The sequence below is a fragment of the Pezoporus wallicus genome, unplaced genomic scaffold (assembly GCF_028554395.1).
Source record: "Pezoporus wallicus isolate ANWC-B61680 ecotype Strahan unplaced genomic scaffold, APGP_CSIRO_Pwel_v1 contig_6899, whole genome shotgun sequence".
Lineage (NCBI taxonomy): Eukaryota > Metazoa > Chordata > Aves > Psittaciformes > Psittacidae > Pezoporus > Pezoporus wallicus.
In genome coordinates this window covers 2,038,891-2,052,000 of record NW_026638613.1, presented here as the reverse complement: position 1 = coordinate 2,052,000, position 13,110 = coordinate 2,038,891, and the positions used below count along the sequence as shown (strand labels likewise).

The 13,110-nt window shown below is 44.0% G+C and overlaps 1 protein-coding gene across 1 annotated transcript; it reads right to left on the bottom strand.

Moving 5' to 3' along the window:
* Positions 1 to 7,706: 7,706 nt before the first annotated feature.
* GHSR (growth hormone secretagogue receptor) lies at positions 7,707 to 12,834 on the bottom strand. The gene is made up of 2 exons (XM_057411528.1): positions 11,685 to 12,834; positions 7,707 to 8,715 (listed from the first exon to the last, which is right to left on the bottom strand). The coding sequence occupies exons 1-2, from the start codon at positions 12,436 to 12,438 to the stop codon at positions 8,411 to 8,413; spliced, it is 1,059 nt and encodes a 352-aa protein (XP_057267511.1). The 5' UTR covers positions 12,439 to 12,834; the 3' UTR covers positions 7,707 to 8,410.
* Between the last annotated feature and the right edge of the window lie 276 nt (positions 12,835 to 13,110).

The window sequence follows — 13,110 nt, the reverse complement described above, 5'->3', positions numbered from 1 at the left end:
GCGCTCTAATATTGTGATTGCTCTGGATAGCAGTGCTTAAGTCTTACTGCTCCTGTCTTTGCCTTCTCTCTATTACGGAGAGTAGGTATCTCTTCTGCACAGTATAGCTCAGTGTCATGTCCTTGTTTAAAGTGTGATGCGATTGACTGCAGCCTGTTCTGCAGGAAGGGACGTTTGATGTAGGTCTCATCACAGCCTATGGCAATGGCACTCCTTTAGCTACATGGCAGACTCCAAATTACACTGTGATGTGGGAAATCAGGCACAAGCCCATAGCGAAAACTGAAGAGAATGCAGGTAAATCCAAACCTCTTGTTGTTTTTGACACTACAGCAAGAGTAGCTGGTCTGAGATGACTCTGGGGCAGTGGCTCCGCAAGCAGAACCAGTTAGCCTTGCAGGTTAGCTTTTTATGAAGAAGAAGCCACTGTAGTGACCTGAGTATATCTGAAATGATTTTGTTTCCCTGGATATCGGTTTTAGACCGGAGATGCTCAGGCAGCACCCAAGGCAGCCACTTATCCAAGGGATAAGCCTCACATCCCCACATCTCCGCTGGAGCCGGGGAGCCAGCCAAGGCACAAACTAACAATAGTTCAGTGGGTTCAAAACTAGATGCTCAATCAAAACTAGCTCAGAAGATCACACCTTTTTGCAGCCCCTAGCACAGTACAGTGAATTTTACGGAAATCAATCACATTGTCACCACTTGGTAAAAATACCAAAGTGCTATTGACTGGGCAGAACACACACCCCCATGTGATCATGGATATTGGTTTAACATTTGGTGAGAATATGTAGTATGAAGTTTTGCTATCTTTTGTAATATTGGCATGTTGAAGCTATTTAAATCTCTGCACTTCTCCCCTTCCCGCTCCCGGAGGAACGGGGAGGAGGATCGAGAGAGTGCAACTCCTACGGAGCTCATCCTTCTGCAGGCTCATTGCAGGACAGGCTTGTGGTGTTAGATTCCCTGCCTGCCAGCCCTAATCAAGGATGATTCACAGCACTGGGTGGTTGGTGGAAGGAGGCTGTGAAGGGAAGAAAGTTGTAAAAAAAGGCTTGGAAATCACCATGCCTTTTCTTTCTCATGGACAGCACTGCAATCATGTGAAAATCAATCAGAACATGAGCAAAGGGGAAAGGGAGTAAAACTCTTTCCTTTTGATCCAGCAGCTTTCAAAATGGGGGCAAATGCTGGAAGAGCATCTCCTGTACCCTCGGAGCAGGCTCTGATGTTGACCCTGGAGTACCTTATTTCTGAGAGCAATTTTACCTTATGGACTTGCACACATCACGAAACCTTTGTTTCTCTCCCACGAAGGGAAACAAAGCACAGACATAGAGCGACAAAGTGCCTTCATTGCCAAGTAATTTATCTCCAAGTACAGCCAAAGGAGCACCCTGTAGGCTTTCAAAATTACGTATTTGTGCACAGATCAAAAGTGGTAGGTTGAAAACCAGACAGCACACACTTCAGATGCCAACTGAGGATTGGGTGCCCTCCTAATGAGGCACAGTCCTGGGGTCTAGGCAGCAATCTCACCGCTCTCTGGTTGGACCCAGCCCCATGTATGAAGGACACAGGTGCTTGTCCATGAATGCCCAAAACCACTGGGAAGATGAAAGCAAAGGGATTGTTCACATCCAATCAATCAGGTGGTTTCATAAAAACATAGAATGATTTGGGTTGGAAGGGACCTTAAGGCTCATCCAGCTCCAACCCCCCTGCCAAGGGCAGGGACACCTTCCACTAGAGCAGGTTGCTCAAAGCCCTGTCCAGCCTGGCCTTGAACACTGCCAGGGATGGGGCAGCCACAGCTTCTCTGGGCAACCTGTGTTAGTGCCCCACCACCCTCACAGTAAAGAGCTTCTTCCTTATAGCTAATCTAAATCTCCTCTCTTTCAGTTTAAAACCATTTCTTCTTGTCCTATCCCTACATGCCCTTGTAAAAAAACCCTCTTCAGATTTCTTGTAGGCCTCTTTTATGTACTGGAAGCTGTTCTCAGGTCTCCCCAGTGCCTTCTCCAGTCTGAAGTAGAGAGATTTTGGGTTGGTTTTTTTTTTCCCCTTTGGTTGGTTGGTTGGTTGGTTATTTTTTCGTCCAAGGAAGAGGGTTAATGAGTGGCTGTGAATTTTGTGCTTATTTGAAAATAACATGCACTAGTCTGTAACTGAGATTGAAAAGGGCAGAACCATAAAAGTGCTGGGCTTGGAAGAGAGCAGAAGCCTTTCTGCTGGGAAGAGCACTGAAAAAAACTGTTAAATGCCCACCAAGTATACTAATTGCATCCAGTAATACTACTGCACTATACTGTGTGCTGAAATAACAACCGTACTAAAGCTCAACAGCAAGCAGGAGTGGAGAAACCTGCAGTTAAACCTCCATTAATACAAGATGGATTAAACTTTTCTTTTTCTTAATCCTCTTTCGCTGTACTTGCATAATGATAATTTAGGTGTAAAAGACAAATAATGACCTAACATTCCTTTTTTTTTATTCTAAACAGCAACAGCTGGGGCTTCTGGAAATTGAAACTCTGATTTCATGATCTGACAGAGCTGGCAAAGCTGTACCCCATCATCTAACAAACTGCTCGGGGCAAAATTTTGGCCAAGGACATGGGACATGAAGCCAAACCCCTGGAGGTTTTACCTGTCTCTCACCAAGAATCATGCCTGAGAGTGACAAGCCACTGGCAAGCACATCTGCATGAGGAGGTTATTTTGCTCCTGTGAATTTCCTGGTCTTTGTGCAGAGCTGGGAGGAGTCTACTGCAGCACCTCAGGGATGCATGGATGGGCAGAGATGGCTGGAGTGAGGGAGATGTACCACTGCCCTGTGTGGATGATGGACCTACCTAAAGAACAGAGGGACTTCACGTTAATGCCCTACAAGCTTCCAGCTCCACCAAGTGCTGCCTGCATTACCGCTTGGCAGTGTATAACGCCAGCTAGATGCGCATGACAGCAAATAGTGTAAAATAGTGTAAATCATGCCAGACATTCTCAAGACATGCCAACTCCTGCAGCTGCATCTGCTGGATATATGTCCATCTGGATCACCTGGAGGATTCTCCAGGAAGCTCCTGCATGTGTGCAGGCCCAGGGATTGGTAAAAGAGTTCAAGTGCAGATACAAATCCCACTGTGGGTGCAGGTGTTGCTTCAGCCATTAGTACATATTGTCTGGTTATTATTGACAGGAGGGATGCAGACTGAATCATAGAATTATAGAATGGTTTGGGTTGGAAGGGGCTTTAAAGCTCATCCAGTTCCAACCCACTCTGTCAAGGGCAGGGACACCTTCCACTAGAGCAGGTTGCTCAAAGCCCCATCCAGCCTGGCCTTGAACACTGCCAGGGATGGGGCAACCACAGGTTCTCTGGGCAAGCTGAGCTTTGGAAGCATAGCCTGTGTTTCATTTGTTCAGGCTCCCTTTGGCTGTGCTCTCCACAGGCTGCAGTGTTAGTCAGAGGTTACTTATGTCTCATATAATGCTAATCTCGGGCTACTCGTGCTGAGCACTCTGGCAGCACAGCTTAGAAACAGAAACAATGCTCGTAGCTGCTTTCACCAGCCCACAGCCTAAGGAGTGACGCCCAGAGGGAGGTGAATGGATCCACACCCCATTCCTCTAAGGCAGCATAGTTTGAGCAAGGGATTAAAATGCCAAGTGCTTTAATTTACTTTTTGTAAAATTGGGCTAACATTTTTCATTAAAATTTGTGAGAGTAAAATCTACTCATTGTGCTTTCAGCTGGTGATTGAAGAGGGCGGTTCAGGGTGTGCAGAAGGAGCAACGCAGGCATCACTACAATGTGAGGAGTTAGGTAGGTTATATTTTTTTGGTACCAAATTTTGATTTTACTTCTCAAGGTGGAATTTGCCTCCTGAAGGCCACAGTGTTTTTGCAAATGATACAGACTGTATGGAAGCCCATCAGGAAACATTGACTGAAGGGCTCAGAGGAACTGCAAACAGCCCCGTAAGTGAACACACCAGTCAATACAAGAAAGCACTCCCCACGGAGCAGAACCAGCTGCCTTCAAACCTGCAAAGGAACCATCAGCATCAGCAGCCACTCTCCCTCCTGCTTCCCCACACCTTGCCCTTGCCCATCAGCAGATGAGGAGGGAGCTGCTGCACCACCTCTACAGCAGAGCCATGACAGAGAGGAGGTTCTCCTGGGTGTTTTGGTTTCTAATGGCTGCTGCTTTAAATAAGACTTATGCAAATGTCCTTTGCCACAAACTTATATAACTACCGAGTATCTGTCAACTCAAAGTTTGACATGTAAGTGCTGGGGTTTTTTTCCAGTATATTTTATTTTTGGAAAGAAATACAATAGGGCATGATTTTCTGCTTGTGCGTGTCTCCATCAAAGGTACTTTTCTAAAATGAATGAAGCTTTCTGGTAAAGCATTTGACCTATTTCATCACTGATGTAACAGGTTGCCAAGAAATAAAAAGCAGCCAAATTGTTCCTATTTATTTGTGAAGCTGTGATACAAGGTGTAGTTAGAAAAGCTTCTAAAACTTGAACTGTTTAATGAACCTCCAGTTACTTACTATATGGGCTGCTCAGATACGAGTCAGTAAGAACACCACAAAGTTTTGTCTAACAAAGCCCTATACATTATATTTTCCTTTTTTCAGCTAGAACTGGTTTCTGCAGGGAAAAGTTTCCAGAAATGCAGTCTAAGGTTCAATAGCCTGAAAGAAATCGTGCTGCAGAGCTACCCAGTCTGCCACACTTAATGAATAGCCCAGTGCCTGCATGGGCTCTTGTCTTCTGTGCATGTAAAATATCTATCTCAAAAGCCATATCCAGACCCAAAACAAGGTGGTGGAGGCACCCATGCTCTTTCAGACAGGGAGAAGGTGCCAGGAACATGAAATGCTGCAGAAAAGCCCTGGGAAACAGAGGAGAAATGCTTTGTCTCTGCTAGAAGGTATTTTCCAGGATAGACTACACTGTGGACCCCAAGGAGGTACAGTAGGTACTGGTTAAATGAGTGCCAGCATTGCTTTTGCCAACATGGGTTGTTTGCCACTATGCTCTCTGCCTGCAGTATCTCCTCTGCCTTTGCAAGCCCTGGTAGAAACGAGGCAGGAGGAACCTTGCCTTGTGTTACTACCTGAGACAAACCCATGATATCTATCTTGTGCTGACATCAGGTAGCAGCTCTTTGGTAAAAAATGCTATTGAAATCTTGACTGTACTTTCTTTCCCTATTAAGTTATTTCTTACAACTTAAGCAATAAACCTTGAGGCAAGCAATGTGGATTCATCCATCAGTTCTGGTGGGGAGGTGTATATCTTTCTGGAGGCATCTGACAATAGTTGATTTTATGATGCAAAAGTGAAGGTTATCCAGGTGATATCTTTTTTCTTGTTTTCCATACAAAAGCATGCATAGGTACCTGTTGGAGGAAGCAGACTTTAGTCACCATCTGGAGCCAGTGCATGCTGGTGTGACTACACTGGCTTTAGCATTTCTATATGGAAAAGTTTTAGTGCTGAGGAAAACAAAACTAATGGGCAGTATAGAGACAGCTACAGCATGTGCTAAATGCTTGAATGTTTCCTGCTAGATCTGCAGTATTTTCCTGCTTATGCAAGAATCATGAAGGTGGCTGCTCTTCTTTAATGTGTGTGTTTTGTTAGATTTGGCCGAATGTTCAATGATTTGCACAAATAAGTCCATTTCCTAAGTGAGAAGGAAAAAGTCCTGTCCTCCCCCCAAATAAGCAGCCAGGCCCCTTCTTTCTGACTTCTGTGGCCCCAGATTAAATGCTTTAAATTCTATTTTATAAACAAAGTTGTGTCAATTTCACAGTGTTGGTATAGTTAAAATTTAGTATCTCCTGATGAAGTGTTAGGTTGAATGAAATTATTAGTATGGTTATAGTTTATATGCAGAAATTAAACGTGTGTACACAGGGCTTTCATGGGCATTAATGTTACAGCTTTTCTGAGAAAAAAAAAAAAAAAGGGTACAAAGAAGTACCCAAAAAACCCTATCACTCCCACCCAAAAGGCCCATAGCCTAATCAAGTTATGCAGGTTTTGGGAAAAAAAATGGTAACCAAACAATGCAGCTTCTCTGCTAGGTAAAAGCCTCTGTGGGACCACTGTGGCCGCACAGAATCTCTTCCTATAACTGAGACGGAGGTTTTACTTGCAGAGAACAGAGCAAGCCTGTGAAGTCTTGCAGGCTGTGTATGATGCTGTTACCCATTCTGTGCCCCATCCGAACGCTGTGGATGCCTGCCCTGCCTGCTGCCAGTCCTGCAGCACCCAGCACTGTGCCCGGCTCCCACATCGTGAGGAGAGGTGTATGGCAGTGCTGAGCGGACCTGATGGCAACTTGCTTCTTCAGCCTGCATGAAATCACACACCAGATCCTCCACTACCAACAACCAGGTAGGTCTGTAAAGGGTCCCATCACTTTATTTTATTCTGTTCACATTTAATAACACAGGCACAGCTGAGATTTGAAACACGTGACACTAGGTGTTGTGACTGGTTCATTTACAGAGACATGTTACAAGTGAGTTCACATCTTCAAATCTTTTCAAGATTCCAAAATTTCTTGTTTCCCTGAGTTGCATGACATCTGCCATCAGATCTGCCTGTTGGTCAGTGACTGAGAGAACAACATTGGTAACAAGACAGATGTGATTAGAGATTAAATGATCCTATAGCACTGCTGCTGATTTGTCCCTTAATTTATAGGTTTGCATACATCAAACCTGTGCTTTCTGTGAGTGCTGGAGTGGGGAGCGAGACAGGCTCAGGCACCACACTGAGGAGCAGCAATCAGCCCCCTGGCCCTAGCAAAGCACTGGATGGCATAAAAGACACTATTTACAGAAGAGGCCAAATTCTCTTTTGGGTTATACCTGAGCAGCACCATCAGCTACAGGTGTAACAGGTGGCAAATGGCCATCAGTGTTAATAGGAGTTTGAAGGCAGTAAGACTTCTGCTAACAGACAATTCATTATGGAGCATCAGTTGTGGACCAGCTGGGTAATAAATACCAGAACAAAGTAAATAGAAAGCTGCTATTGCGCTTGCATGCTCTGAAACTCTATTAACTGATCCACAAAATCTACATGTTGGTGTGAAAATAGATGCAATATAAGACATTAACATAAAGGACGGAAAGTTTTCTGGTTTGCCTTTTAATGGCATACTTCAGTTATAAAGATCAATTGAATTTAAGATTTTTATGGAGGAAGTATGAGAACATGTCTGCCTGTGTCTCCCAATGCAGATTTTTCTATTACTTTGTCAGGTCACATGGGTTAAAAAAATGTTCTCAATTTAATACTACAGCAAACTAGTACAAGTACACACAGGGCTTTATGGAGAAACACGGTACTGGTAACTGACTCATATATTTTAAACAGCAAGAAGTCAGGGTTTACAGGCAGGAGACCTGTCCTCAACAAACCTCGGGGGTATGGTAGTGCACAGCATAGGAGCAAGTAACTACAGAGTCATTACAAATATCAAAACAACTAAAAGCTTCCAAGTTCAAACACATCAAGTCATTCACAGACAAGCTGAATAGAATGTGTACAGATGATTTAACTAGTAAAATATAACAAAAACAAAACTAAAGAACTTTGGTGGGAGATTGCATTCCATATTTTCATAGCATCACTGTAGTCCTCAAGTCAGCATTGTCCACTGTCCTTGTCCCTCTAGTAAATACTTAAAACAGATATTTGAGTACAGTCAGGTTCTAAGTCACTTCTGTGAGGGCATTTTTTTTTCTTTCTACTCAGATATGACATGAAGGTTGTTTATTTTTATCCATTTTATTTCTTCTTTTTTTCAGAAATCATTTTCCTCATTCAGAGAAAAATATTTGTTTATTTAAAAATCAAGATTATGAAAAGTGTATCAAATTCTGTGTTCACTACTCCAAAAAGGCCATTCAATTTTCTCTTTGTACCATCTGATTACATGCTAGCAAAATTTTTAGCAAAAGTAAACTTAACTCTGGAATAATTGATCTCAAATTAGCAGCTACTGAAATCACAGAGACTATCAAGTGGACTGGGCTATATTCCCCTGTTCAGGATGGTAAACCTACCTCTCCTGCTAAAGTCAGCGTTAAAAATCATATGGGAAAAAGTAACAGAAAAATAATACTTGTGTGTTGCCAAATTCCGTAATCATGTGTCTCCTTTTATGGTCTCAAAATTTAGTTTTTTGTTGGCTTGTTGTTATATTTTGGGATTTTTAGTCTGTAACTGCCAACATTACATCTTTCAGGAAATCCAGATGGTGACAGAAGTACAGCTTTAACATTTCAATTCTTATTTCTTTCTCTTTCGTTATGGCTTTCTCGGAAACATGGGTAAGTGATGCTCCAGTGCTGGAAATCAGGCATCATGTGATAACACTTGGTTCTGTCCAAACACGCAAACTTTCTTGCTTTGTGCTGGAGAGTCTTTTCTTTGGAAGGGGTTTGAGTCCAAACAGGCGGCAAGCAGCAACTCGGTACTTCTTTGACATGATGTTGTAGAGGATGGGGTTGATGGCTGCACTAAGGTAGAAGAGAACAAAGGACACCAAATTGCAGTACTGGCTGATCACTGCTATCTCCAAGGACCCAGCTTCAAAGGATTTGGAAAATAAATATCGTCCTACGTGAAAAGGCAACCAGCAGAGTATGAAAGCAAATACCACCACAACTAAAATAAAAACAGCAGAAGAAATTGTGTTAAGAATTAGTATTAAAATATGGGTGATTAAAATTCTATTTTAAAATTATATTTCTTTAAGAAATTAATCACAAAGTTTGAAAATGCACCCCATATGTTTTCAGGTTCATGTCTCTCAATACAGTTTCTGAGGTATAAATTAGCAACACTTAAAACACATTGATCAAATCCAAACAGACTGTCTGTATATTACACAACTAATATGACATAGCACACTTCCAACCTATAAAACTTAGGTTTTCATAAATAGAGAATGAAAGAATCAAAACGGTGACAAAAACAGCATGATGATCTGTCATCTGCAGTGTATAACAAAAGAAAACTATGTATGATGTGATAGACTCAAGTCTGTGGTTTATAACAAAGAATGTAATCTCTGGAAAGCAAAATTATTTAAGGCAAAGGCCCAAAAATAAAACAAACCACCAGAATGTGGACTTCTAGAGCACACACCACAAGGTAAGAACAGAGAAGTGGTGCACCCCTGCAGTTTGCCCGTTTTTTGGAACATGAGTTACTCCAATAAGAGTAAAATTAAACATATATACTTCATAGTTATATAGTATATATGTAATATTATACTATCACTATGATTGTGTTTATATGTAAAAATAATGTATGTAGAATAATAGGAATGTGTGAGCTTTGAACACTTGCCCATTTGAATTTCCACCCTAGAGAAAGGGAAACATTTTCCATTTATTTCCTGTGTGTTATTGATCTTTCTCACCTTTCTTATTTTTCACAATGCTTGAGTGTATATCTGTTAATACACCAAAGAAAACCCAAAAATTTGAGCAAGGTGTTTTTGACATTCTTAAGCCATTTTCACCTGTAAACCTGTTCTCCCATGTTAGCAATCCTGCTTTCTCATGTCAAGTCCCAGCAGATAACAAAATTCAAAGAGCTAAGAGGAATTGTTATAGGGATCTTTCCCCAACAACTTCCTGAACAAGCATTCCCACGTTTAAATAGATACTTATGCAGGACTTATGGTGGGCTATAAGGCACAGGGCTGAGGTTCAGAGTACATTTTCATTTTTCAGGTCTGCATCTTCTTGAGTGAACCACTTCAATTTTTTCCTTAGTATCTTCACCTACAGAATTCAGATAACGCTTCCCTTGCTCACAAGTGGAGCTTAATCCATGTAATGAATATTACCATGATGGTCATTACGAACAGGCTTTTAAGCATAGTCAGTATTTTCATATGTAGACATGTATATTCCTAGTCAGAAATAGACAGTTTGATCTTCACGCATGCAGAATCACCTTGATTTCAATAGGAACTGGGTATGATAACTCCTTTGCAACAGCATGTCTAGATGTTTAATTAAGGACCTAGAAGCATAACCTTTCTCTACAATTTAGAAGAGGTGCTGATGCTAATCCCATTTACTTGATGTTCCATGCAGAACATCAACAGCAGTGAGAGCAGATTGTATTGAGTATCTGCTCATTCTGAGCCCTTGTTAATTTCTTTTCTTTCCATCAGACTGTTATCATTTAGAGAATATTGGCTCCCTGTCAGAGGATGGTCTTGCCACTGTCTTACTTGGTTGTCAGACCTTGTAAAAGGAAAAAAAGGAAAAAGGTGTCTGAAATACTGTAATGGTTGTGGCAATGCTTCAGGGCAGGAATAAACAGTTATTATTTCAAAATTCTTTATAGTTAAGTATGCAGAAATATAAACATGGTAGTAATATATGCTAGCAATTTACTTATTCTAAGTAGACATTCATAAGCCTGAAACTCTAGAAGTGTAAATGATGAATTACTTCCAAGGTCACACCAGACTGAAGTAATCCTATTGATCATAAAATGTAGCTGAAAGGGCACAAAGAATGCTGTGGGTTTTATTATTCTTCCTGCTATTGCATAATAATACAAAAAATCAGTTAGGCTCCCAGTTAATATTTAAAGGTACTTAGGACACACCGCCACCTCTTCATCTATCTTATTAGCCCATCACTTCAGCACAGCTTAAATGAGCACAGCAGAGCTGCTGCCCATGAAACCTTCTTCACATAAAGCATCTCATTGCTGCTGAAATCCATGGGTTGACTTGCACTGCAGAGGACTTTTGCTTCAATAAAGGCACTCAGCAGCAGTAGGATTCTGCAGTTTTCAGGCACTAAACTGCAGAACAACTTTTTGATTTTGTGCATTGAACTCCGCAACATGCACTGAGTTAGTACGTTAAAATTTGTGTTTCCATGTGCCAGCAATATCTGTCGTTTAAACCATTTAGCGATGTCAATATACAAAGTTAGGAATGACAGTGTCTGTCATCTTGATCCTGTCTTCTTGAAGTCAGTGAGAATTTACAAGATCACAGACCTCAAAGGAGATGCAGTGCTCCCTGTTCATCACATCCTGGTGTCTTGTTAATATAAGAAGGCAGATTAATTTTACAAGCACGGCCATGTAAGCTTATGATATAACCCCAATTTGCTAAAACCTCAGCACTCTTTTCATGTGAAACTAAATGTACATCATATCCTGCTTTGCTTAGTCTGCAGTTCAACTTTGTGGCTTGAGAAAGGTTTCCTTTCGTTTAAAAATGAAATAAACTATCTTTCTGTAAATAACATCGGTACTCACAACCAAAGAGGAAAAATGTTAAAGAAATCTCCAAGGCACTAGCTAATTATAACCATAATATTTGTCCTTGCCAGTGATTGTTATTAACATTTAACTGCTTGAGAGTCTTCAGCTCAAACCAGTTAGAAACAAATGTAGGGAGACAGAAGAGTTATTCTACAATAGCTTGAAGTGTAGCACTTTGTATGAAGCGTTTTCGATAAATGCTTTCCTTTGGAAACAGCTATAGAGAACTACCAAGTGTTCTCAGTCTTTCTCTCTCACACACACAACACACAGACACAGAGACACAAACACATGCATCCTTTGGAAAAACAGTGCAAGAAGAGTCGTACCTAACATTTTCACAGTTTGCTTGTTGTTCTTATCCCTGATGACAGTGTTTGGACCAATGTTCTTTCTCTTTCTCCTCCAGAGCTTCCTCCCAATGAGGCTGTACAGCACAGTCAGGCAAAACACAGGCAGGAAAAAGAAGATGCTGGAGGTCCAGACCATGATTGTGAGGAGCCCTGAGCGGATGGCATACTCTGTGGCTCGGCACTCGTTGGTGCTCAGGGGGTTTGTGCCATTCTCATGCTCGACCCCCACCAAGATGAAGATGGGTCCAGCGCTAATGAAAGAGATGCCCCAGAGGAAAAGGATGACCAGCTTGACCTTCCCCTTGGTAATGATCACTTTAGCTCGGAGGGGAAAGCAGATGGCAACATACCGTTCCACGCTAAGGGCAGTGATGTTGAGGATGGTGGAGTAGGTGCAGCTCTCGCTGATGAACTGGAAAAGCTTGCAGAGGAGATCCCCGAAATTCCAGGGCCGGTACTGCCAGAGGCGAAAGAGGTCCAGGGGCATGCAGAGGAAGATGAGCAGGTCGGAGAAGGCCATGCTGGATAGGTAGAAGTTGGTGGTGGTCCTCATGTCCCGGAACCGCGACACCACCAGCATGGTCATGAGGTTGCCAATGATCCCGATGACGAAGAGGAGGATGCAGGCTACTGTGATGCCTGTAAGCACCGGTGCGGGAAACAGGTGCAGCGGGGGCTCGCCGCCCGTGCGGTTCTCCGCGTCGCGGCTGCCCGCGCTCCCCTCCCGCATCCTGCCGCCGCGGGCTGCGCATCACCGCCCGGCGCGCCCGCGGAGATCCCCGCGCCCCCGCAGCCCCAGCCCGGCCTCCGCGCCGCTGCGCGCCCTCCGCTGCGCTGCTCGGGCAGGTGCGGAGGGCGGGGAGGGACGGGCGGCCCCGCCCCGCCGCTCTCGGGGTGCTGCTGCTCCCCCCCGGCCCCGAGGTGTGGGGACAGAGGGGCTGGTCCTCGCCGGCGCGTCACGTGAGACGTGGGTGCGCTAGCTCCGCGGGCGCGGACCGGCGCCGCGCTGCTCCGGGGCTGGCGCCGCAGGACCACGAACTAGCCCAGCCCCGCAGCGCAGATCCGGCGCGCCGGCAAGGTCCGCACCGGCAGCATCGCTTAAACTTTCTTCCCAAGTCCGGGCGCGGGGCTGTGGGGTTTCAGCGCTTCCCACCCAGGACAAACGCTCCCCGCCGGCACCGCTGCCTGAACCGCTCCTGCCCGGGGTGCGGGTACCACCAGTCGCTGCTGCGAAGGGCGGTCGAAGTCTCCAGAGTGCGGTGCCTCCCTTGCCTGCAGCAGGGATGCCGCTCCTTGCCCGCGCACATACAGTTGCTGGTGCCCGGGGTGCGCGGTCCTGCGCGGCACGTGGAGATGTCGCGGAGGGTATAGGAATACAGGAGTGGCTGCAGATTCTTCCGTC

Excerpts from the sequence above, each read along its gene's own strand:
- GHSR (XM_057411528.1), bottom strand. The coding sequence starts at position 12,438 with ATGCGGGAGGGGAGCGCGGGCAGCCGCGACGCGGAGAACCGCACGGGC. Across the intron at positions 8,716-11,684 it reads GCAAACTGTGAAAATGTTAG|TTGTGGTGGTATTTGCTTTC; the intron begins GTACGACTCTTC and ends TTTTTATTTTAG.